The sequence below is a fragment of the Miscanthus floridulus genome, chromosome 17 (genome assembly GCF_019320115.1).
Source record: "Miscanthus floridulus cultivar M001 chromosome 17, ASM1932011v1, whole genome shotgun sequence".
Classification (NCBI taxonomy): Eukaryota; Viridiplantae; Streptophyta; class Magnoliopsida; order Poales; family Poaceae; genus Miscanthus; species Miscanthus floridulus.
The window spans coordinates 42453829-42478364 of NC_089596.1; the positions used below are offsets into that span (position 1 = coordinate 42453829).

Here is a 24536-nt window from a genome sequence, read left to right on the forward strand (position 1 = left end):
CCCCTTGGTCTATAAAAGGGAGGGTAGGGCACCCCACTAAAGGGACAGATCAATCCTACACATTACACATAGCTGAGTAGCAACCGAGCTCTTGACATCCTTTCGACCTTTCCATCAGAGACTTGGGACATGTCCCTCTCTCGACCATTTGTACCCCCTACTACGAACCTTTTTTGGTGCTAATAACACGAGCAGCAGCAAACTGGATGTAGGGACATTCTGCCCAAACCTGTATAAACCTTGTGTCCTTTAGCACACCATCCGGGCCTAACGTGCAACAAATATAAATTTACTAGTTGGTGTTTATTCGAAACACCTACAGTTGACGCGCCAGGTAGGGGACCTTTGCGCATTCCATATTAGGCTTTGGATGGCTAGCCATGCAATCAGCTAGGTTCTGGGTGCACATGTGCATTTCGGTGACCTGGACTTCATCGTCATGGTGGGGAGGAGAGTTGGCATTGGCCCACGCCGCCATCCAATCTCTCCCCTCCATCGGCTTCAACTACGGGAGGCTTGAGCTCCAGCTTGGCGTCTCCCTTGGACCCAACCGTCTAGGGAGGACCTATGCCACCTCACCCTCTTTCTAGAACACTCCGCACGGAGCGCCCCGACGATGCTTCCATTTAGTCTTCACAACACCGCGGTGACCGTTAGCCACATTGTGGCACCACGCATGATCCCTTTCCCCATGAACAACGAATTCATGGGGATGATCGAAACCATCACAGAATCTCTCCATAGCCTCCTCACAGAGGAGCCAAGGTTAGATTCTGGCACTGACTCTGGTAGGGGGAACCATCACCCCTCCTAGGAATGTTTCATGGTGGGTACCCATGAGGGACACGTCGAAAGCATCCCCATGAAGAATGCTACCCCGGTGGGCAACCTCGGTGACGAAACCGAAGGGGAGATGGCAGCTCCACCTCACAAGGGAGTGGAGCAGCTGAAAAGCCCAAAAGCAAGAGATCGAGGAAGCCGGAATCCAGCTTGTGCAGGAATGCGTGGGGCTCGATCGGGAGATCGAGCGCCGTGGAGACGGTGGGCACGCACGCGCTAGGGCCCGTGATGTGAACCGAAGGATCATCGCCGATGATGAAGCCCTTCCTCCCTTTGCCCGAGCGAGCCAGAACATCACCGCCATGATGGCCTCGCTCCATGGCCTTCAAGAGGTCGCAACGCCTGAGGATCGTTAGGCCCACCGCGAGATTCGCACGCTACTCGAGCTTGTGGTGGCATAGCAGGCTGAGAGCTCACTGTCTTGATGATGCGAGCTCGACGCCAGCCAGCGCACAACCTTGGCCCACCCTGCCAGGGATGTGTTAGTCCATTAGGCACCACAAGGCGGCAGGCAGCGCACCACGGTCCCGGTGCATCAGCTCCTTGGCTACAAGCGCGATGCACGCAGCACCCTCAACGCCCATAGATGCACCTACAGCGACCTGAGAGAAGGAGCCCACTATGGCTATCATTCTCATCGTGGCGGATGCTACGACAGCGGCGAGGACCGGAGCCCGAGCCCTGGCCTACCGGGCCCTTAGGCCTTTGGCTGGCACATCCTCAATGCTGCTTTCACACCAAGGTACTGACCACCTACCAATATCCCTAAGTACTCTGGGGAGACAAACCCCGGACTTTGGCTCAAAGACTATTGGCTTGCCTACCAAGCCTATGGTGTGGATAATGATGACTTCATTATCCACAACCTTCCACTGTTCTTAGCCGATTCGGCACGAGCATGGTTGGAACACCTACCATCCAACACGATCCAGAGTTGGATGGATCTAAAGGAGATCTTTGTGGGGAACTTCTAGGGCACATACAAGCACCCTAGGAACCCATGGGACCTCAAGAACTACCACCAGAAGGCTAGTGAGACCCTCTATGGGTACATCCGATGCTTCTGCCGATAGTGCAATGAGCTCCCTAACATCACCGACGCTGATGTTATAGGAGCCTTCCTGTCTAGGACTACCTATGAGTCTTTGGTTCATAAGCTAGGATGCAAGGGCCCACAAACCACCAAGGAACTCTTGGACATCGCCACCAGCCACGCCTCAGGAGAAGAGGCGGTCAGAGCGATCTTCGATCATCCCGAGGGCAAGGCAAGGCGGGACGAGGGCACCAGTGAAGGCACCTCTAATCATTCCGCCAAAAGGAAGAACAAGAAACAACGGTGCAAGGACATGCTCGTGGCCACTGCTAACCATAAGGGTGGTCAGAAGCCCATGGAGGGCACTTCGAACCACTACAAAAACTTACTCGAGGGGCCATGCACAAACCACGCCTTCCTAGTTAAACATCTACTCAAGGACTGCAGCCTCATGCGGCAGTTCCTATCCAGAGGCTCCAACAAAGGGGAGCAAGGAAAGGACCCTGTCCCCACAATGGATGATGCCAAGGAAAAGGATGATGGCTTTCCAATGCCGAATGGCTACCTTATGATCTTCGGAGGATCAGTGGCCTATGACTCCAAATGTCGTCAGAAGGTCACACGCCGCGAGGTCTACACGGCCGAACCGGCCACACCTCCCTTCCTCTAGTGGTCAGAGTCTACCATAACCTTCGATCAGATCAACCATCCAGATAGCATCCTGCACCCAGGAAGATATCCGCTCATGGTCGACCTGATCGTCGGCCCAAAGAGACTCACCAAAGTACTGATGGATGGAGGCAGCGGCCTCAACATCATGTACGCCAAGACACTCAATGAGATGGGCATCGACTGGACATGCCTTCACCCAACCCGAGTGCCTTTCCACAGCATCATGCCGAGGAAGCAGGCCATGCCACTTGGGTAGATCGATCTACCCATAGCCTTTGGGGATTAGTTCAATTATAGGACTGACACCCTCACCTTTGAGGTGGTTGGGTTCCCTGGAACCTTCCACGCCATTCTAGGAGGTCCATCCTACGCAAAGTTCATGGCTGTCCCCAACTATACATACCTCAAGCTAAAAATGTCAGGCCCCCATGGGGTCATCACCGTCGGCACCTCCTTCCAATGCGCCTATGAGTGCAAGGTCGAGTGTTGTGGTCACACCGTAGCAATCGTCGCCTCTGGGGAGCTAACCGCCCTCAAGGAAGAGGTCACCGAAGAAGCGCCCGACGCTAAGAAGTCGACTGGGTCGTTCAAATCTACAGAGGGTTCTACAGAAGTCCTCATAGACCCTAGTAGCTCCAAGGGCAAAATGGTATGCATTGGTACCTCACTTTCCTCCAAATAGGAAAGTGCGCTCGTCGACTTCCTCCACGGCAACAAAGACATCTTTGCATGGAAACCCTCGGATATGCTAGGCATTCCGAGGGAGGTTGCCGAGCATACCTTGAAGATTCATCTAGGCTCCAAGCAGGTGAAGCAACGCCTGCGTCGGTTTGACAAGGAGAAACATAGGGCCATCAGTGAAGAGATAGCAAAACTATCGATGGCCGGATTCATCAAGGAAGTATACCACCCAGAGTGGTTAGCTAACCCCATTCTTATATGAAAGAAGAGCGAGAAATGGAGGATGTGTGTTGACTATACGGGTCTCAATAAGGCGTGCCCAAAGGATCTGTTTCCTTTGCCATGCATAGACCAAATAGTCGACTCTACCTCAGGGTGCGAAACCCTCTGCTTCCTCGATGCATACTCCGGGTACCATCAAATCACAATGAAAGAGTCCAACCAGCTCGTGACGTCTTTCAGCACCTCCTTTGGATCATTTTGCTATGTCTCAATGTCGTTCGGTCTGAAGAACATTGGGGCAATGTACCAGCGCTGTATGCTCAAATGCTTTGGGGACCTCATCAGGCGGACCATTGAGGCCAACGTTGACGACATCGTGGTTAAGTCCAAACGGGCTGACCACCCCGTTGCCGATCTTGAGCAAACCTTTGCAAAACTCTAGGCGAATGGCATCAAACTCAATCCCGAGAAGTGTGTTTTCAGGGTCCCGAGGAGCATACTGCTCGGCTTCATCATCTCCGAGCATGGCATCGAAGCCAACCCAAAGAAAATCTCAGCCATCACAAGGATGGGCCCAATTTAGAACACAAAGGGGGTTCAGCGAGTCACAGGGTGCCTCGCCACACTCAGCCGATTCATCTCGTGCCTCAGTGAATGAGGTCTCCCCCTTTATTGGCTCTTGAAAAAAGCCAACCTCTTCGAATGGACATCCGAGGCCTAGGAGTCACTTGACATGGTCAAACTGCTTCTGACAAGGGCCCCAATCTTGGTCCCTCCAACCGATGGAGAATCCCTTCTGCTATACATAGTGGCCACCATGCAAATGGTCAGCGCCGCCCTAGTAGTGGAGCGGGAGGAAGAGGGGTATGCCCTCAAGGTGCAATGCCCTGTGTACTTCATCAGCGAGGTACTATCCGACTCCAAGACCTGTTATTCCCAAATCTAGAAACTCTTGTACGCCGTCCTCATCACCAAGAGGAAGCTACGCCACTACTTCAAGTCACACCTAGTGACGGTTGCAATGTCATTCCCCTCGGCAAGGTCATCCAAAGTTAGGATGCCATGGAAAGAACCGCAAAGTGGACGCACGAGTTGATGGATCAGGGCATTACATATGCCTCCCGAATGGCGATCAAGTCCCAGGTGCTGGCAGACTTCATCACGGAGTGGACCGAGGTCCAAACGCCATCGACGGTCGTCGATCAAGAGTATTGGACAATGTACTTCAATGGATCGCTGATGAAGAAGGGTGCCGATGTGGGGCTGGTCTTTGCATCACCCCTCGGGGTACGCATGAGGTACATTGTTCATCTCCATTTCCCCTCGTCCAATAATGTGGCTGAGTATGAAGCGCTCATCAATGGCCTAAGCATTGCCATCAAGTTGGGCATCTGACGCCTCGACATCTGAGGCGACTCCCAGCTGGTTGTCAACCAAGTCATGAAGGAGTCAAGCTATCATGACACCAAGATGGCTGCGTACTGCAAAGAAGTCTGACGGCTGGAGGACAAATTCGATGGCCTCAAACTCAATCACATCCCAAGGCGCCTCAATGAGGCGGCCGACACGCTTGCAAAGGTGGCATCCTACCAAGAGCGGTGCTAATAGGTGTCTTCACCAGTGACCAACACAAGTCCTCGGTGTGCTACGAGGGGTTGGAGCAGGCCAACGATGGTCCATCCGATATAGCCCGGGGGCTAACCGATCGACGGCTCCGTCTGGCCCCGAGGTCATGGAGCTTGAAGAGGATCCAGCGACAGAGCCCGACCCTCTGGTCGACTAGAGAACACTCTACCTCAACTACCTCCTCTGTGACACACTATCGACAGCCAAGACTAAAGCTTGATGGCTCGCATGTCGTGCCAAGTCCTTTGTTCTTGTAGAGGGCGAACTCTACAAATGAAGTCACACCAGGATCCTACAGCTCTACATCCCCATCGAACAGGGGAAGCATTTGTTGGGTGATATACACGGTGGGGTCTATGGTCACCACGCTATGCCTAGAACCTTGGTTGGAAACGCATTCCGATAGGGCTTCTACTAGCCCACTACGGTAGCCGACGCCAAGTAGATCGTACGCACCTATGAAGGGTGTCAGTACTACGCTCGGCAAACTCACCTACCGGCCCAGGCACTCCAAATGATCCCCATCACGTGGCCCTTCATGGTCTGGGGGCTCGATCTGATTGGACCTCTCAAGAAGGTGCCTGGGGGCTACACCCACTTGCATGTCACCATAGACAAGTTTACAAAGTGGTAGAAGCTCGGCCAATCTATGTGATCAAATCTAAGTAAGTCATGCTATTCTTCCTCGACATCATCCATTGCTTTGGGGTACCAAACTCCATCATCATGGACAATGGCACAAAGTTCACCGGCAAGAAATTCCTTTGATTCTGCGATGAACACCACATCCGGGTTGATTGGGCTGCCGTCGCGCACCCCCAAACGAACGGGCAGGTCGAGCGCGCAAATGGCATGCTCCTACAGGGCCTCAAGCCTAGGATCTTCAACCGGTTGAACAAGTTTGGTGCATGCTGGGTCACTGATCTCCCCACGATGCTCTAGAGCCTAAGGACAACTCCCAGCCGAGCCATCGGCTACACGCCTTCCAAGGCCATCCTCCCGTCTGACCTCGACTATGGAGCACCAAGGATTAGAGCATACAACGAATAGGGAGCTGAGGCATCCCTCAAAGACGCCATGGACCAGCTAGTCAAAGCTCGTGACGTCGCCCTCCTCTGCTCGGCCAAGTACCAGCAGGCATTGCGACGGTACCACAGCCGATGGGTGTGAGACCGAGCCTTCAATGTCGGGGACCTGGTTCTCTGCCTCGTGCAGAGCAACAAGGACTGCCACAAGCTCTCCCTGCCTTGGGAGGGGCCATATGTCGTCATGGAAGTACTCCGGCCAGGCACCTACACATTGAAAACCATTGACGACGAGGTCTTCACCAACGCCTGGAATATTGAGCAGCTACGTCATTTTTACCCCTAATTAAACACATACTTTCTCTTATCAGTTTTGTCATAAAAAAATCCCCAATCTTTCATGACGTCTGACCCCTACAAGTGTGATGTGTCGGACCTTACTCGGGGGCTAGTATAAGTACGTTTATCTTGCAAACATTCTCTGTGTTGTGCCTCTTTTCTCGTGGTAAGTCCTAAGGGCTAGGATTTTGGGAACAAACTCTGAGTATAACTGGTAGGACTGCGGGGAACCCACGCCCCAGTGGCTATGGTCTCTTTGCTCACCAACATGATCAGAATTGGCTCACCCGCACTCCGAGCTTTTCGCAACCTTAACTATGGGAAGGGTCGGAAGGCACTGAACCTCTTTTACAAAAAGAGGGAGAAAAGCTGTTTGCTGCAACAAAATTTATGAACTTGTTCATTTTTTGCACAAATTCATCGCTTACAAAGTGATTTCATCACAAAAAAGGACTGATGTATTCATGAATACAAAAGACTGTTCACACGGGGGCTCCCCCACAACTTAAACGATTACATTTTCTGCATAGTTCTACTCTAGATACCACTGTGGTCGCCGCGCCATGCTCTCCATCGGTAATGTCCTACCGCTCCATGGGATCCTTGAGGATGTCATCGTCTGCAACGTCGAGCACCACATCAGTGACCGTGGTGTCTTCGCTAGGGCGTCCAGGGACTATGCCATCATGATCAGCCGCAACCCTGACAACGGCACCTGGACGGGGCACGCTGCCCGCTGAAGAATGGCCACCATGGCTGATGGATGTCTCTGACATCTCATCAAACTTCATGAACTAGCCGATCTGAGCAGCTGCAAGGGCGAAGCACCCGGAGAAGATTCACCGGGAGAGGTTTCTGTATGGCTACATCCTAACGAAGGCCTCGCGGACGACGACAAAGCCAATGATGCTCAGCACCCTCCACTGCACCTCCTCCTTCGGCGGAAACGGCCCCTTCTCGGCGAAGGTGGCTAGCACCATCTCATCTACGTTGGATGACCTCTAGCTCGACATCGCACTCTAGATTCATGAATGGATCTCTGAGTTCTCCCCTCCCTCGCATTAACCTCTCTCACTTAGGAACCACCATGACATGTGAACGTGCTCGGTGAAAAGGAAGAAGGAGGGGAGGCAGCAGTTCAAGAATGGGTGGAGGAATGGGATGAGAACTCCTCTCCCTCCCCCTATTTAAGGAGGAGACATAGCAGTTGGAGAAAGGTGAAAGGTTGGGACGAAAAACCCTCTCCCTTCCCCTATTCAATGCAGATGGGCATTCTATGCTGATGGGAATTCGAGGGGACGTGTCTTGATCAACGGGACGCGCCCTGCTCGATGAGACAATGCCTGGTCAAATGGGACATGGCCCAGGCATGGCCTGCCACTACCATGCGCTGGGCGCGAGAAACAAGGCGCACCCGCATGTAGGCGACTCTCCGCTTCCCCAGGCGAGACCTAGAAGGACCCAACAACAGAACCTCCATCAAGGGGAGCCCAACGGGCCTCCTAGGTCGATCGGATGGCCTAGGCAAACACCGAACGAATGGCCAATAAAAGATAAGCACCCTTGTTTACTTTGCGTGTCAATTTTACTACCATGCCTCCGACCCCAGCAACGGCAAGGGCGCGGTCATCGCTTGGGGGCTGCTGAAAGTGTCTACTTGTTTAGACATTCTCTTCACTCAACCCCTCCTTACATTTAAAAACCAGAGGCATGGTGTGCGGGTGTAAAACTTTGAGTAAAACTAGACGAACTGTCACACCCTACGCCCTAGCGGCTACGGCATTTTTTGTTCACCAGCGTAATCAAATTCTTTGTCCCCGCACCCCTGACTTTAGCATCTGCCTTCTCGAGAAGGGTTCGGAGGGGTCTACCTATGGAATCTCCTTCAAGGAGAAGCTATTAGGTCACCTAAGTCAATCGAACAGCTCGAATCACCACCGAGAGACAGAAACGAAAAATAGCGATACTCGTGTAGGTTACACCAGCCCCATCGCAAACGTCGGACCCAAACCCCGCACGGACATGTCTGGTAAGAACTTTCGGTCACTCATGCCACCAAGGTAACACCACCAACCCTCACTTTCATTTCCATTATATCGTACATATGTCCAAACGTTGCATATGCAATTGCTACATCTCAACGCTTCGCGTCATGTCACGAAGCAGTAGTCGCCTCATTTGATATGAGCGGCAACTGACCAAGGTTCAAAGGCTGGCCCGTGAAGGGCTTGAGGCTGCCTCATGCTAAATAGAGCTAGGGGAGAAAAACCAAGATGAGCCCGAGCGGCCTTGCCCGACCCTGCTCAGAAGCGGACACGGACGTCTCGACCTTTCTCGTTCGATTCTAACCTTGAGCCAAATCCACAGAATCTCCGTCGAGGAGAGGCCAACAGGCCACCTGAGCCTATTGAATGGCTCGGGCATCTACCAGGAGGTGGGTTAAGAAGTAGTGGAATGTCACATCAGGGCTCTACCGACCCTGTCAGCGAATGATGGACCCGGATTCCACATGAACGTGCCCGTTAGCGAGCTCATTGAGCGTGACGCTTGAGCCATAGAGGCAAGTGTCATCAGCTTAGCCCCTCTAGTTGCAGAAACCAAGGATGGGGTGACGTGTGAAACATGGCCGACCCCTATCAGACCCCAAGGGGATCGGAGGCTTGAGCTGCCCGATCCGAGATCGAGAGACCGAGGTTCGAAGGCTGGCCCACGAAGGGCCCAAGGCCACCTCGTGTCGAACAAGAGCCAGGGGAGAAAATGCAGATGAGCCACAGCAGCCTTTGCCCAACCCGCATAGAGGTGGATAGGGTCATCTCAACCTTCTAGTTCAATCCGGCCTCTAGCCTAGCCCATAGAATCCCCATTGAGGGGAATCTGTTGGAAGGCGGGTTACGGAGCAACGGAATGCCACCCGAGGGCTTTTCTGACCCCGTCACGAGCAATGGGACTGGATTTTGTTCGAACATCCCCATTAGTGAGCTCATCAAGCGCGTCACTTGAACCATCGAGGTAGGCGACATTGCCTCAACCCCTCCAGTTGTGAAAACCATGAACGGAGCGACAGTTACAAAACGAGCCGACCCTTGACCGAATCCCCACCACGCGTGGGGGCTCGGGGAAGGCCGGGCTTGCAATGAGACCAAACGTATGGTCATAGAATGATAGCTAAAATCCTAAGTAAGGGGTACGTGCGAATACAAGAGTAAGTTTGCTACCCTCACTTCGGTCTCCAGTAACATCTGGCCCCAGCGACCGCAAGGGGTCAAATCTCACTCGGGGCCTAATAAAGGTAAATACCTCCTTTTTTTGAAACAGTGGCTGCATCGGCCCTCTTCCTCATGTTAAGGTTAGCGGCAAGGTTTGTGGGACCAAATAACCAAACATGCTTGTAAGACTGCAAAAAAACCATGCCCCTAGGGCTAAGGTAACTTTGCTCACCAGCATAATCAAAATTCCCCTCTTATACACCTATGGCCCTATGGCCTTAACAAACAGAAGGGTCGGATTGAATGAGCACCTTTTTTTGAATGCCAAAAGGGAAGAAAGCAAGTTCAGTCAAACAAAACGAAATTGTGAATTTGTTTAACGAAACAAAGTCGTGAATCTGTTTTCAAAAAATGAAAGTGCCGACACTTGTCCAATAGATTACAGATAAATGTTCATCAGACTCATTTGACTAACTATCCCCTCTTAGGGAGAACCATGTCTTCAATTTTGCTTGCTAGGGTTTCCGCAAAAGGAGTCATCGCCGCTTCTATTTCATCCAGCTCAGAGAGTTCATAGCCAGTTGCGAAACTGAGGCTCATCGCCTCAAAATCGATGTTGTCGTCGTAATGCAAGCGAGCGACGGTGAAGGTTTGGATGATCCCCATGTGAAGAGCTTCCTTCTCCAACTAGTGCACCTGCACCATAATATCTGTAGCATGGGCCATGAGCAAGCTGGTCCCCTCCGCCTGCACCACCTGCAGGTCATCGCAGACTACAGCAAGGGCAACCTTCAGGATATCAAGCTCACCGCTCTCTACTAGAAGAAAACTCCTCGCCTCAGTGAGATCCATGGCCAGTCTAGCAGTGGCACCCTCAGCCTCCAGCTTCTAGGCTTTCGTGGCCTCCACCTCGGCCTGGAGGGAGCTAATCCTCTATAGCGCCTCATTGCGCTCTCGGACGGCCTGGTCGTGCTCCCCGTAGGCCGCGCCGCGCTCCGAGTGGAGCCTCTACATAGTATGGCATAGCTCGTCTCGCTCCGTGTGTAGCCGGGCGACCATCTCGGTGTCTAGTTCTGCCTTCTACTCTAGGGCCACTGGCCTCTCCTCGGCTACCAGCTTAAGATCCCGCTCCTTCTCAGCCTCATCCAGGAGGTCAATGATCCGCTGGCAGGCCTTGGCGTCCCACTTGAGTAGCTCATCCTACTCCTTTTGCACTCTGGCGGCCTCCTCCTGATCCCACCATGCCCTCTCTGATAGCCCATCAAAAGACTTCTCAGCGAGCTCCGCATCCCCATAGGCCTTGGCCTCCCGCCATCGAAGATTGTCCGCCTCCGCAGCAAGGGGAGTCAACTCGGCCACCCTCTATCGAAGCTAGGCGGTCATGTCCCTATGCAGTCGTGCCTCATTAATGAGGTGGTCCCAATCCTCCTTGTGTTCATGAAGGAACTAGGATTTCTACTGGCTATGAGCAATAAGAGACTGAAAAAAGACGGTGGTCAGAAAACAAAAATAGATGAAGAAAAAGAGATCGAGAGGCAGGACCAAGTGAATACCCGGTCGGTGGGAATGATTACATCTCAAAGAGCACCACTGGCCTAGTTCAGAGCTTCTAGTGCGGCCATGAACCCCTCGCTAAGCTTCTCCCACTCCATGCCCTCGGCGGCATCATTGAGGGTGAAGAGTTCCGACGCCGAGTCCCACGGACTCATCCACCGAAATGGGCGCTCATCCCGCATGGGCGGCTAGTGGCCCTCCGATGGTAGGACCAGGGACAACTCCCTACTGGTCTCCTCGACAACCACCATGGTGTCTGAGGGTCCCTAGGCCATGACCTCCTCGGTCCTGCCCACGGCGGGTGTCATCTTTGGGGCCGTCGGTGGCACGTGACGTGTCGCTACCTTAGGCGCTGCCATGATAGCTTCTGGCTACGACCCATCCATCGTAGCCACCATCACCTCCACCTCCATTAATGAGACCTTGTCTAGCTGCATCGCGCCTACCGTGGTCGACACAACGGGTGCAGCCAACAACTCCGCCCGCCCTAGTGTCGGTAGTAGCATCACTTCTATCACCGATTGAACGGCAACCTCTGAGGGCGCCTCTACAGCCTCACTGATAGCTTGACCCATCGAGGGCACGGGCACCACCGCGGGTGGCGCTAGACCAGCCGATGAGGCTATGACGCCGGCTCCGCTCCCACCCAAAATGGGAGCAACGTTAGGCGGTGCCCCCACCTTGCCTAAAGGGCGAGGGTCTTCTTGGGCACCAGCACTATAGAAGTGCCCCATCTAACCCGTCTCCCGATGCTATAGAAGAAACAAAAGGCATGAGGCACTATGAAAAAATAGAAAAATAGAGAAAAAGTAGAGAAACCGATGGCTTACATCGGTGCTGTTGGGCGGGGCCGTTTGGGGGACGAACCCCCAGGTCTCTACTCTGTCTCATCGGGGCAGGACCATTTGGAGCCTACCCCCTGCACCTAGGTAGAGGGGTCGGCCTCCCTTGTGTCCGAGGATGTGGCAGCAGAGCCACTCCCCTCTCTCAGCACCTCGAGCGCGGCGACAGATCCGCCCACCCCCATCGGCTCTTGAGGCGCGGCAATGGGTCTACCCATCCCCGTTGGTTCCTGAGGCATGGCGGTAGGGCCACTCCCTCCCCCCCCCACTAGCACCTCGGATGCGGCAGTAGATCCGCCCACCCCTGATGGTGCTAAGGACGGGCCGGCGGTCCGGCCCGCCTCCTCTAGTCTCACGGCCGCATCTTCCCCTACATGGAATGGGAAGGGTCCCTACATTGATGAGTGGGTACCTATCAACACGTCCCCACTTCCTAGGCCATCTGCCTCCTCTGGTCTCATGGCCGCATCTTCCCCTGTGTGGAATGGGAAGGGTCCCTACATTGATGAGTAGGTACCTGTCAGCGCGTCCCCACTTCCTAGGCATCCCACTCAATGTTGGTGGCTACCTCATCATATTCCTCGTCGTCGTTGTCATCATCGTCATCACTGTCCGTCTCCTCTCCTCGCTCCCGTGTCTACAGTTTCTCCTGCTTCTTCTTCCTTGTGACCTCCTTCATCTTCCTATCCCACTCGGCCACGGTGCGATTCGCCGTCGCCATGAGTGGGTCCTTCGGTAGTGGAGCTGAGCTATCTATAAAGAGGAGTATCTTCGGCTGGTCCCGCTATCCCAATGTCAGCATCAAGGAGTCGAAAGTTCAATTAAAAAAGAGGCATGGGCAAAGAGAACTTATGAAGTTAATGTACCCCGATTCTAGCCACATTGGGGGATGCTCCGGCACTGGATACACAAAATCAAGAACGACGCTAGCGCCATCCTTCAAGGGCTCCATCACCTCCTTGATGCGTTGCACCACTTCAGAGGGGGGAAGCGCTTCCTCTACGAGTGCCGTCCCCTTGAGTGTGCTTCGAGCGCCATTAGATACAGGGGGAGCATGTGACTCATCAGCGGTGCCACCCTCCGTGTGTGATAGGCGCCGATGATCCCTGACCCCTTCATGCCCCTCTCCTTCAGAATTTGGATGGTGGCAAGATGGTCCTGGATTTTCTTCTTGTCTTTATCTGGGACACCCCCACTTCCATGGCTTTGGGACCTCTTCGACAATGCGCCCAGAGAATGCTGGCAAGGGGTGGCTAAGTCATCCTTGACATAAAACCAAAGCGAATGCCACCCCTTATTGGAGGTCGACAGATGCATCGATGGGTATTCATTTACCCGGTTGTTGCTGAGATGAATGCTGGCACATCCCACCGGCACGATCAGCTCTTGCCTCTTCTCTCGCTTCTTCAAGAGGGTGACAGCAAAGAAATACCACCATAGGTCGAAGTAGGGACTAATCCCTAGGAATCCCTCACACAGGGCAACGAACGCCACAATGTGTTGGACTCCGCTGGGGTAAGATGTTGCAGCTCCACTTTGTAGTAGTGCAGCAAGCCCCGAAGAAACCTGTGGGCAGGTATGGTGAATCCCTGCTCGTGGAAGTGAGCGAAGGACACGACATACCCTTCAGGCGGTGACGGTGCGTCTTCATTGCTGGGCAGCCGCCACTCCTCAACGGTGGTCCGCGGGCAAAGGAGGCCATGGCGAACAAGGCCCTCTAGGCGTTGAAGGGTGATATCAGATCTGCACCACGACTCCATTGAACAATTGGGAGGGGTGGTTGGATGCAAGCTTGACGGCGGCTGTGATGCGAGTGCGGGGGGCTCAAGCGATTGGTGGTGGAGGATGTAGATGCAAAGGTAAGGAGGCAAAGTACAAAACCCTGGGGGCGAACCCCTTGGTTTTATAGGGGTGACGGATGCGAGAAGGGCGACCATCCACCTAGATCTCCATGCCTGCCATGATACACCACCACGTAACATCGCGGGATATGCATCCACGATCCCTATCCTTTCCCACCAAAATCATGCCGGACATTTCGCCTTCCTGGGCAGACTAGGACACATTTCCCGCAGAAGGGATACGGGTCAAAAAGTATTTCTATGGCCCGCCTGGGCCTAGGAGTTTGAGGGCTGGCCCAATAGTTTTGATGGCTATCCCAATGAGGGATGGGCTCATGAGCGGCCAAAACTCAGGCGCATGAGCCTCAAGCCTCAAGGGAGTCTTGATCCACAATTGAGTCTCAACCGGGCTGACCCTGGACAAATCCCCATGAATGGGATACAAGGGTTCCCTTTAGACTATCTAGTTGTCAAAACACCAAATCTCACAGCCATACCCACGAAGGGTCCAAACTACCCCCGAGCGATTCTATCTGAATCACCCAAGGGCTTGGGGGCTACACTTGATGAGTTCACTCGCGCGCACCCTCTGGCAAAACGAAATACCCCCTAGGCAATTCTATCCGAATCACCTGGGGGCTCAGGGGCTACACCTGGTGGGTGCGCTCATGTGCACCCTCTGGCAAGTCAAATCACCCCCCGGGCGATTCTATCTGAATCATCTGGGGGCTCGAGGGCTACTATCGCGGACCTAATACAGGGGTACCCAATGAGGTGGAGCTAATAACCATCAGACGTTGATGGTTCCAAACAGACAAGAATGCAACTGCACTTCTTGCCCATACAACCGAAGGATTGGCCACACCTCGCTTGGCCCCTAAGGGTTGGCTCCGCCTTGCCCAACTCCTGAGGACTGGACTCCACCTGGCCCTATGTCTAGGGGTAGACTCTGCCTCGCCTGATGGCTAAGGACTAGCTCCACCTCGCCTGACGACTGAGGGCTGGCTCTGCCTCGCCCGACGTCTGAGGGCTAGCTCTACCTTGCCCGACGACCGATGGTCGGACTCTGCCTCACCCGGCCCCTGAGGGTTGGCTCTGCCTCGCCCGACCCCTAAGGGCTGGACTCTGCCTCGCCTAACGCCCGAGGGTAGGCTCCACCTCGCCCGATGTCCTAAGGCTGGCTCTGCCTCGCCCGATGACTGCACCCTGTCCCTTCATAATTACGAGCATAGGGTAAGACAGGACACTTAAGTCAACCACAGTACCGAGGACCATGCCCTGCACGCCTATAGGAAAGTACCATCAGAATACGATAGGACAAGAGCTTTAAGCCCTTCTAGGCATGACAGAGCCTGAATAGTATTGCAGGCGCTGACTTTTATCTTATAGTGTTGTGGGCACCACCATCAGCCCTCAGACGTGGATCCTAACATAGGCATACGACAACCACTACAATCCAGGAGGGAACTCACATCATCTATAGTATGGACGTATGATCACTTCCCCGTCTGCTCCCCATAGTGTCATGGCTTGGTACCCTGGCACGTCGCATCATCCGCCGGAGTAGGATGGGACGTGATCGCTAGCAGACCAAAGCCAGAGCATGGCCCTATCAGGATCAACAAACATGCTATCCCTGGCACAATCTACCATGTTAGCAGGGCAGGCTCAAGGGAAAAGGATGACCCGGCACCTTCGAAGGACCTTCTCTACCTCTAGTTTTTCCTCTTTCTCCCATCTGCAATCCCTGCTCCCCCTTGGTCTACAAAAGGGAGGGCAGGGCACCCCACTAAAGGGACGGATCAATCCTACACATTACACATAGCTGAGCAGCAACTGAGCTCTCGGCATCCTTTCGACCTTTCCATCAGAGACTTGGGACCTGTCCCTCTCTCGACCGTTTGTACCCCCTACTACAAACCTTTTTTGGTGCTAATAACATGAGCAGCAGCAAACTGGACGTAGGGACATTTTGCCCGAACCAGTATAAACCTTGTGTCCTTTAGCACACCATCCGGGCCTAATGCACAACAAATATAAATTTACTAGTTGGTGTTTATTCGAAACACCGACACGACCTCTCCCTCGTCACGATCCCTGGGAGGAATGGGGAGAGGTCGAGCCTAGCCAAGCGTGCATGTTTTGACAAGAACAAGCATGTTGCACTGGCCTAGCAAGGACCGAGGGGACAGCAGTCACCTCAGTCCGGTCAGACACCATCCCTGTGCCACACCGCACAGACAAAACAATACCTCCATAAAGCGATGACAACAGGTACGATGACTACCGGCCAGATACGGTCTGATAGGACGCAGGTACGATCTCACCCACTATGGGATGGGATCCATGATGGGGGTCTTGACTTAAAGGCCATTCAGATCGATAAGAGCAATGACCCCAATGATCGGGATCGTGGCCCTCAGCTCCACGAAACAGCCAGACGATCAACAACCTGGGGCGGCTACTAACTCCTGTACGACACCCTAGAAAACTAGGAGACGATGACGAAGACTATGGAGGAGACCACGTCGCATAGGACGGCTGGCGAACCACCATCGTGCCTACAATGCCGGCACAACAGGCACTATAGCACCACGCCACGTCATACCACGACGTGGCTACAAGACCATGATGACAGCCATGCCCGGATGAGCTCCACAAGATGGCATAGCTTGCAAGCCAAGTTAGCTAGGCCCTCCCTCAGGCTCGCGACCCCCTCGGTCGGGAGAACCTATTGCTTTGTATGTACCCTAGCCCCGATCTCTATATAAGGGCAGCCAGGACAACCATCTTGGCATGATTCACATCCTCTACCATTTCACTCATTTTCCATCGTAGCAGGGCTCCTGAGCTTCTCTCCAGGTAGTCCATCTCCTAGCTCTAGCTCTCCTTCCTCTTCCACCATTCTTGCACCCCCCCATTGTAAGAACTTCAGAGCATTGAAGCAAGGAACACGCACTCGATCTTCTCTGAGACTGGATGTAGGGCTCTGGCCTAAACCAGTATAAATCCTCATGTCTTTTGGATGCTACCATCATCTTACTAGAGCAGCACGGCAATCGTATAAATTTACTAGTCTGGTTTACAAAACACCGACAATGATCCTGGCGCAAGTACGGATGCACTTAGGACTCTCAAATTGAGGGGCCGACACCTAGAAATTTGATGAAATCCACTTGGCCAAGCTAGTTGGGAGTTGATATGTTTGGTTGCATGTCTACGCCTGGAAAAGCTAATGAAAGACATAACAATGTTTTCTTGTGCAATGGAATGGTAATAAGTTGATTTTCAGAAGGCATAATATACTTAAGTATTTAAATAATATTATTAATACTGCTTCTCAAGTTCTCAAAGGCGCCTATGTACCCGGATAATAAAAGATAAAAATCATAAGAGAATGGTTTGTGTAGTTTAGAAATAATCATTATTTTTGTTACAAGAAAGCTACGTATTGTATAGACTCCATCATGAGAAAAAGCGTTGCACACGCGATTAGACCAGGCAACTTTCGTCCTCTAGCCAGGTGTGGCCTGTGCCAGTCTTGTTGCTAGGGTCTCAACCAAATGAAGTACAGGCATATCATAGGCAGCTTCCAAGCCAGGCAACTCCACTTCAGGGCTTCGTCCAAGTACCCCTTAAATGTTTTGTTACATATTGTATATCTGTCTAAGTTTGTAGATTGAATGATTCAAAATATTTTTGTAAATTATGAAACACTCTGATGCAATTTGTGAATTGGCCGAGAGTGATGCTACACACACACAATAATTGGTTTAAACTATAGAAAAATAAGGAATCATTTGAAGTATAGAAAAATAGTACAAAAACTACAAACATATTACAATCATTTTACCAACTAGAGTGTTGTTACAATCGAAATCTATAAACACATTACAATATAACCACCTCACAAACGTTCTTCTAGCACCCGAGTGTAGTCTTAGAGGTGCAAGAGAATGCCAGAGGAGATGGAGAGAGCCAACCGAAGTGCATAAGGGTTTGGACCCCATGATGAGTAAGTGGCCTCCGCTGTCTCAACGCAGACCAACCAGTTGGAGGGGTGATGAGCAACTTCGAGCCACTAGCTTAACGTAGTCCGACAACCAACCGGTGCCCCGACAAGCATGTTTATAAAACCAACTGGTGCACTGAGGTTGGGCTCTCCATCTTCACAAAACATTCTTCTAGTACCTCTCGTGTGCATCATCGTGACTATACATAATGAAATACACATGTGTAGGACTCTCTCCCACAAAAGAGCCCATATATGTCGATATTATAAGTGGCAAAAATATTATGATGGTGAGGTATCTTGCATACTAAATTGGCCAGCAGGTTGGACCTCATCTTTGGCCATGGAGGCCTCAGAACACCGCTTTTATAACCAGAAGCAATGGTGGTAGGTGTGATCAATGGTCGAGAATCAATGTTGTGATAGTTAGGTGGATCCAATGGCCAAAAAGAACTAATACTGACAGGCCAGAATGAATACCAATAGTGACATGCAAAATGTCACTGCCAGGTTGTATCTTGACTCGGCAGAGATATATCACTATCGGGTTGTAGCATAAGTTGGCAATGATATGATATCTATCACTGCCGGCTCATAGCTTGAACTCACTGCTGGTGGTGGTATCAGCCGGCAATGATAGGCGCCATCACTGCCGGCTGATTAGCTTACCGTCTATTTTCTAGATTCTCGCCTTACCACCTGGCAGTGATTCCGGCTCAAGCACACTTGACAATGATACTCCGGCAGTGATAGCATGTTTTGGCATAGGGTATTCTTGTTCTATATCAATAGAACAGACATTGTCAACGTCGGTTCATTCAAAACAAAAAAGAATACCCTGAAACACAAGAAGACTAGGAAGTCCTTAGGAGCACACATGGATGGTAATGTTCTCCCCATCCACACCAAAGAATTCAGAGAGGTAGGTACGAGACAACGTGGCACACCATGACACATGCATGGATGGACGCCTCCACAAGAGCGACAAGGGCCGAGGACAAAGTGGCCTCTGCTGCCTCTACCTCCACATGTTGGATGACACAGATTTCACCCCAGGAAGGTGCTCCTCCGGCCCTAGTGGAGGTGACTATGGCGTATGCATAGGTGTCGGGGAGCGAGCCAACAATGACGCACACATTGTAAGGCAGAGCGACCAATGGAGAGGGAGGGGCCCAAGACGATGTCATTGGAGCCTAACGAGAGCGGGTGGTGGCATGGAGGTGCGGGAGGAGTATGCGTAGCAATCCTGCAACGCGGGCGCCCCCACGCCAAGCCACGACTAGCACCCGCACTAGGCCAAGAATAGAGCACATGGTAACCCTCATCATTGCCAAGAAAGGACCCCCACAGTCACTGGGGGCAACCACGACTGAGGCTAACATGGGCGGCTCGACCGGAGCAGCTCGACGTCGAGAGTCGGCAATGAAGGAGCCACGACGACGACACTGGGGGCAACCACAACTAAGGTTCACAACATCTGGTATCAGATAGCTTTGGTTTTGATCCATATCCATGGCTTCTGCTGTCAACGATGCCCTCGGTGCCCTTGCTGATGGGATGCGCCGTCTCACAGAGGACATGGATCGCTTTGTCGTGATGTTCAACCGCTACATGGAGAAGTTAGAGTGTGAACGCCTTGCTGCGGTGCTGCTTCAAGCGGTAGCATGAGGGCTCCTGGCACACCGACAGGTGTGGTCTCTCTGTGAGGAGGCTATAGTCCGCCTACAAGCGGTGGCGCGAGGATTCATGGTGAGGCTCACCACAAGGAAGATGCGGGCAGTGATCAGAACTGCACTTTCAATAGGGTGTCCCTCCTCTGTTCATACGCCACCACCTGCCACCATCACACCTCCCACCGTTGTTCCATCCTCGCCACCACTCTTTGCTACCTCCATCTCGTCACCCTTGCTGCTCCCAATCTCATCACCAAGGGCAAAATCCACCACGGCTGATTTGGCCAAGCTCATCCACTTCCTCACCACCTCCTCCAGTGTCTTGCAAGGGCGGGTCGCTACCCTACAACAAGAGCATCCAGTGGCGGCATCCTTCCCTGGTTCATGGGGATCAGGCCAGGGTGAACTCCAGGGCGACCCCCCCCCCGTTTCCAGAATCTAGTTGCTGGGCTCTTCCCATGGGATCCAGGAGGACGCCATCGGGTTCGACAATAGCTCTCCATGCTTCCAGCTCGAGGATGAGTTGGTCTTTAAGGGCGGGGGAGATGTCATGTGCATGGCTGCATGCAGGGGTGCTCCCAAGGCAGCGCATGGCCTGGCACAGCCCGAGGAGGCTGGTGGCTGAAAGGGCCAATGTCATTAAGGCTATTAATAGCAATTAAGGAGCAGCTGAAGGGGCCTCAAGTATGAAAGGGCCAGAGTCTGTGTGCCTAGCGGGGAGCTTAGCTCCTATATATTGTAACCAGCATCAATGGAATGGATTAAGCAATGAAGAAACAAGTTATCTCCTACCTCTCATCTCCTTTGTCTTCAATCTCACCTCTGCTGTGGTAGCCAGGCAAAAACACTGGCACCATTACCTGGCCTTGGGAAACCCCCAAATACTATAGTCTCCCTCCACGCTGACTTTGCCTAGCCTTCCTCTTGGAAATGGTTATCCACCCTATCCCTCATATGAACTAAGGTTCACAACATCTGGTATCAGATAGCTTTGGTTTTGATCCATATCCATGGCTTCTGTTGTCAACGATGCCCTTGGTGCCCTTGCTGATGGGATGCGCCGTCTCATAGAGGACATGGATTGCTTCGTCATGATGTTCAACAGCTATGTAGAGAAGTTAGAGCGTGAACGCCTTGCTGCGGTGCTACTTCAGGCGGTAGCATGAGGGCTCCTTGCACGCCAGTGGGTGCGGTCTCTCTGTGAGGAGGCTGTAGTTCACCTACAAGCGGTGGCGCGAGGATTCATGGTGAGGCTCACCACAAGGAAGATGCGGGCAGCGATCAGAACTACACTTTCAATAGGGTGTCCCTCCTCTGTTCATACACCACCACCTACCACCATCACACCTCCCACCGCTGTTCCATCCTCGCCACCACTCTTTGCTACCTCCATCTCATCACCCTTGCTGCTCCCAATCTCATCACCAAGGGCAAAATCAAACACGGCTGATTTGGCCAAGCTCATCCACTTCCTCACCACCTCCTCCAGTGTCTTGTAAGGGCGGGTCGCTGCCCTACAACAAGAGCATCCAGCGGCGGCATCCTTCCCTGGTTCATGGGGATCAGGCCAGGGTGAACTCCAGGGCGACCGGCCCCCCTATTTTTAGAAGCTAGTTGCTGGGCTCTTCCCATGGGATCCAGGAGGATGCCATCAGGTTCGACGATAGCTCTCCATGCTTCCAGCTCGAGGACAAGCTGGTCTTCAAGGGCGGGGGAGATGTCATGTGCATGGTTGCATGTAGGGGTGCTCCCAAGGCAGCGCATGGCCTGGCACAGCCTGAGGAGGCTGGTGGCTGAAAGGGCCAATGTCATTAAGGCTATTAATAGCAATTAAGGAGCAGCTGAAGGGGCCTCAAGTATGAAAGGGCCAGAGTATGTGCACCTAGCAGGGAGCTTAGCTCCTATATATTGTAACTAGCATCAATGGAATGGATTAAGCAATGAAGAAACAAGTTATCTCCTACCTCTCATCTACTTTGTCTTCAATCTCACCTCTACTGTGGTAGCCAAGCAAAAACCCTAGCACCATTACCTAGCCTTGGGAAACCCCCAAATACTCTAGTCTCCCTCCACGCCGACTTTACCCGGCCTTCCTCTTGGCAATGGTTATCCACCCTATCCCTCGTATGAACTAAGGTTCACAACATCTGGTATCAGATAGCTTTGGTTTCGATCCATGTCCATGGCTTCTGCTATCAATGATGCCATTGGTGCCCTTGCTAATGGGATGCGCCGTCTCACAGAGGACATGGATCGCTTCGTTGTGATGTTCAACCGCTATGTGGAGAAGTTAGAGCGTGAACGCCTTGCTATGGTGCTGCTTCAGGCGGTAGCATGAGGGCTCCTGGCACACCGGTGGGTGTGGTCTCTCCATGAGGAGGCTATAGTCCGCCTACAAGCGGTGGCGTGAGGATTCATGGTGAGGCTCACCACAAGGAAGATGCGGGCAGCGATCAGAACTACACTTTCAATAGGGTGTCCCTCCTCTATTCATACGCCACCACCTACCACCATCACACCTCCCACCGCTGTTCCATCCTCGCCACCACTCTTTGCTACCTCCATCTCATCACCCTTGCTGCTCCCAATCTCATCACCAAGGGCAAAATCCACCATGGCTGATTTGGCCAAGCTCATCCACTTCCTCACCACCTCCTCCAGTGTCTTGCAAGGGAGGGTCGCTGCCCTACAACAAGAGCATCCAGCGGCGGCATCCTTCCTTGGTTCACGGGGATCAGGCCAGGGTGAACTCTAGGGCGACCGGCCCCCCCGTTTCTAGAAGCTAGTTGCTGGGCTCTTCCCATGGGATCCAGGAGGACGCCATCAGGTTCAACGATAGCTCTCCATGCTTCTAGCTCGAGGATGAGCTGGTCTTCAAGGACGGGGGAGATGTCATGTGCATGGCTGCATGCAGGGGTGCTCCCAAGGCAGCGCATGGCCTGGCACAGCCCGAGGAGGCTGGTGGCTAAAAGGGCCAATGTCATTAAGGCTATTAATAGCAATTAAGGAGTAGTTGAAGTTGCCTCAAGTATGAAAGGGCTAGAGTTTGTGCGCCTAGCAGGGAGCTTAGCTCCTATATATTGTAACCAGCATCAATGGAATGGATTAAGCAATGAAGAAACAAGTTATCTCCTACCTCTCATCTACTTTGTCTTCAATCTCACCTCTGCTGCGGTAGCCAGGCAAAAACCCTGGCACCATTACCTGGCCTTGGGAAACCCCCAAATACTCTAGTCTCGCTCCACGCCGACTTTGCCCGACCTTCCTCTTGGCAATGGTTATCCACCCTATCCCTCGTATGAACTAAGGTTCACAACATCCTAGGATTCCATACAGCATCCAAGTAAAACTGGTTAATAAGGAAAACAATGACAGGTAGAAATGTTAAAATAAACTACTACTTCCTTGTGTGAACACACAACAGGGAGAAGGCACCGAACAGGCTCTCTACTGTGATATTGTAGTCATTGTAGGTGCAGTCACCGAATGGCTCACCTGCAGCACTGTAGCCACATGCAGAGGCCGGCGCAGAGTCAACCCTGTATATTATCTAGTTACTATTATAGTATGTGCGCTGTACTAGGACTAGATGGATAGAGTTGTATAAATAGACTACCATGGCAACTCAGTAAAGAGAGTTCAGATTTGCCATCTCCCATACAGGGCTTCGGCCAATGCTGGTGTCTTGTACTATGTGTGTATGCTCTGTTCTCCCCCTTCTTCAACCTTTGGCCATAGTGTGTGGGGACAGACAACACTTGTTCGTGGTCGGCTTAGCTAGGCAACACTAGCGGGTGCTCGGCAAGACTGGTGAGTGGTTCACTCACCTGAGCCGGTGATCCTGTGAGCTAACAAGTGGTATCGGAGCCATACAAGCATCGTCGCCAGACTAACCGCCGGCGATGACGGACGGTTCAAAGATGGGCGACAGCAGTGGCACTACTGTGGCTGCCCAGCAACGACCGAAGGTCTTTGTTCGCACGGTGCGGGAGGTCAGCGGCACCAGTTGGCCGACGTAGACTCACACCAACTATGGAGAGTGGTCGGTGACCATGAAGGTCAAGCTCAAAGCCCGATAGCTCTAGAATGCTGTTGACAAGGGCACCGACAATGAAGAAGATGACATGTCAGCGTTGGAGGCTATCCTCGCTGCTGTACCAGTGGAGTACAGGGAGCCGTTGGGGTGGAGAGCTCTGCTAAGGAGGCGTGGGAGGCTATTGCGGTGAAGCATGTCGGTTCCAACCGCGCAAAGAAGGCGACAACCCAGCTTCTGAAGCAGGAGTATGCCAACCTCAAGTTCATGGATGGTAAAATGGTGGAGGACTTATCCCTCTGCCTGCAGACGCTCATCAGCAAGCTGAAGAGCCATGGTGTCACCATCGACGAAGAGGAGGTGGTCTCCAAGTACCTCCACTCCATGCTAGCAAAGTACATCCAGGTCACTCTCTCCATAGAGACGATGCTGGACTTGTCCACCCTCACCATTGAGGATGTTACAGGCCATCTATGAGCAATGGACGGGCACCTGGAGCAGGCGACAGCAATGAAGGATAGCGGCAAACTGCTATTGACAGAAGAGGATTAGGCTGCTTAGAGAAACTCCAGGAAGACAGCCTCCTCCAACCGCGGTGGCAATGGCAAGCGTCGTGACAAGGCTTCTTTGGAGAAGAAGAAGCAGGTCGACCCCAATGCCTATCGACGCTGCGGGAAGATGGGCCATTGGGCTTGGGAGTGCCCAAATCGCAAGCAGGAGAAGAAGGCTGAGGTTCATCTGGTGCAAGCTGATGATGAGGATGAGGCCACTATCCTGATGGCAATGTTCTGTGCACTACACGACGTCGAGGCCGAGGAGAAGGAAGAGGTGACAACGGTGGAAGGACCTCGGAAGGCCCTGAAGACTATCAACCTCGACGAACCATGCGCCCAAGTCCACGTCGGACGTGTGGGCGCCGATTAGGAGCAGTGGTGGT

The 24536-nt window shown here is 52.7% G+C and overlaps 1 protein-coding gene across 3 annotated transcripts in view; it reads right to left on the reverse strand.

Moving 5' to 3' along the window:
• The window catches only part of LOC136518030 (bidirectional sugar transporter SWEET3a-like), a 70581-nt gene that overhangs the window by 36570 nt on the left and 9475 nt on the right, over positions 1–24536 (reverse strand). Inside the window, exon 6 of one of the 3 annotated variants that reach the window (XM_066511680.1) lies at positions 22855–22886. The exons of the other annotated variants lie outside the window; for them this stretch is intronic. Within the exon in view, the coding sequence (XP_066367777.1) occupies positions 22870–22886 (17 nt within the window). The 3' untranslated portion in view covers positions 22855–22869. Of the gene's footprint in view, positions 1–22854; positions 22887–24536 lie in introns of those variants that run through there. 3 annotated transcript variants of the gene reach the window in all.